We start from the raw sequence: 277 nt of genomic DNA on the forward strand, positions 1-277 counted from the left end.
AAGAGTAGCTAAGACACCACTTGAAGAAGGTTACAAGGTCTTGCGTGAGGGGTAGTTTGAGGATACTCCATTTGGCGACTTCAAGCTCTATAGAAGGATGGTTGGGAAGCTAATCTATCTCACCATTACAAGACCAGACTTCTGTTTTGCTGTAAATCAAGCCAGTCAACATATGCAAGCACCAAAGGTTCATCATTGGAATGTGGTGGAAAGGATCATGAGATATCTAAGGGAGGATCCTAGTCAAGGTGTTTGGATGGGTTGCAATAAGAGTACA

General features: G+C 43.0%; 1 protein-coding gene across 1 annotated transcript in view; it reads left to right on the forward strand.

Annotated features, from left to right (window-relative positions):
- Nucleotides 1-97: 97 nt before the first annotated feature.
- Nucleotides 98-277, forward strand: part of LOC106345046 (NADPH-dependent diflavin oxidoreductase 1) — a 1,317-nt gene continuing 1,137 nt past the window's right edge. Inside the window, exon 1 of the mRNA XM_013784318.1 lies at nt 98-272. Coding sequence (XP_013639772.1) covers nt 98-272 — 175 coding nt within the window. The remainder of the gene's footprint in view (nt 273-277) is intronic.

The sequence above is a fragment of the Brassica oleracea genome, chromosome C5 (genome assembly GCF_000695525.1).
Source record: "Brassica oleracea var. oleracea cultivar TO1000 chromosome C5, BOL, whole genome shotgun sequence".
Classification (NCBI taxonomy): Eukaryota; Viridiplantae; Streptophyta; class Magnoliopsida; order Brassicales; family Brassicaceae; genus Brassica; species Brassica oleracea.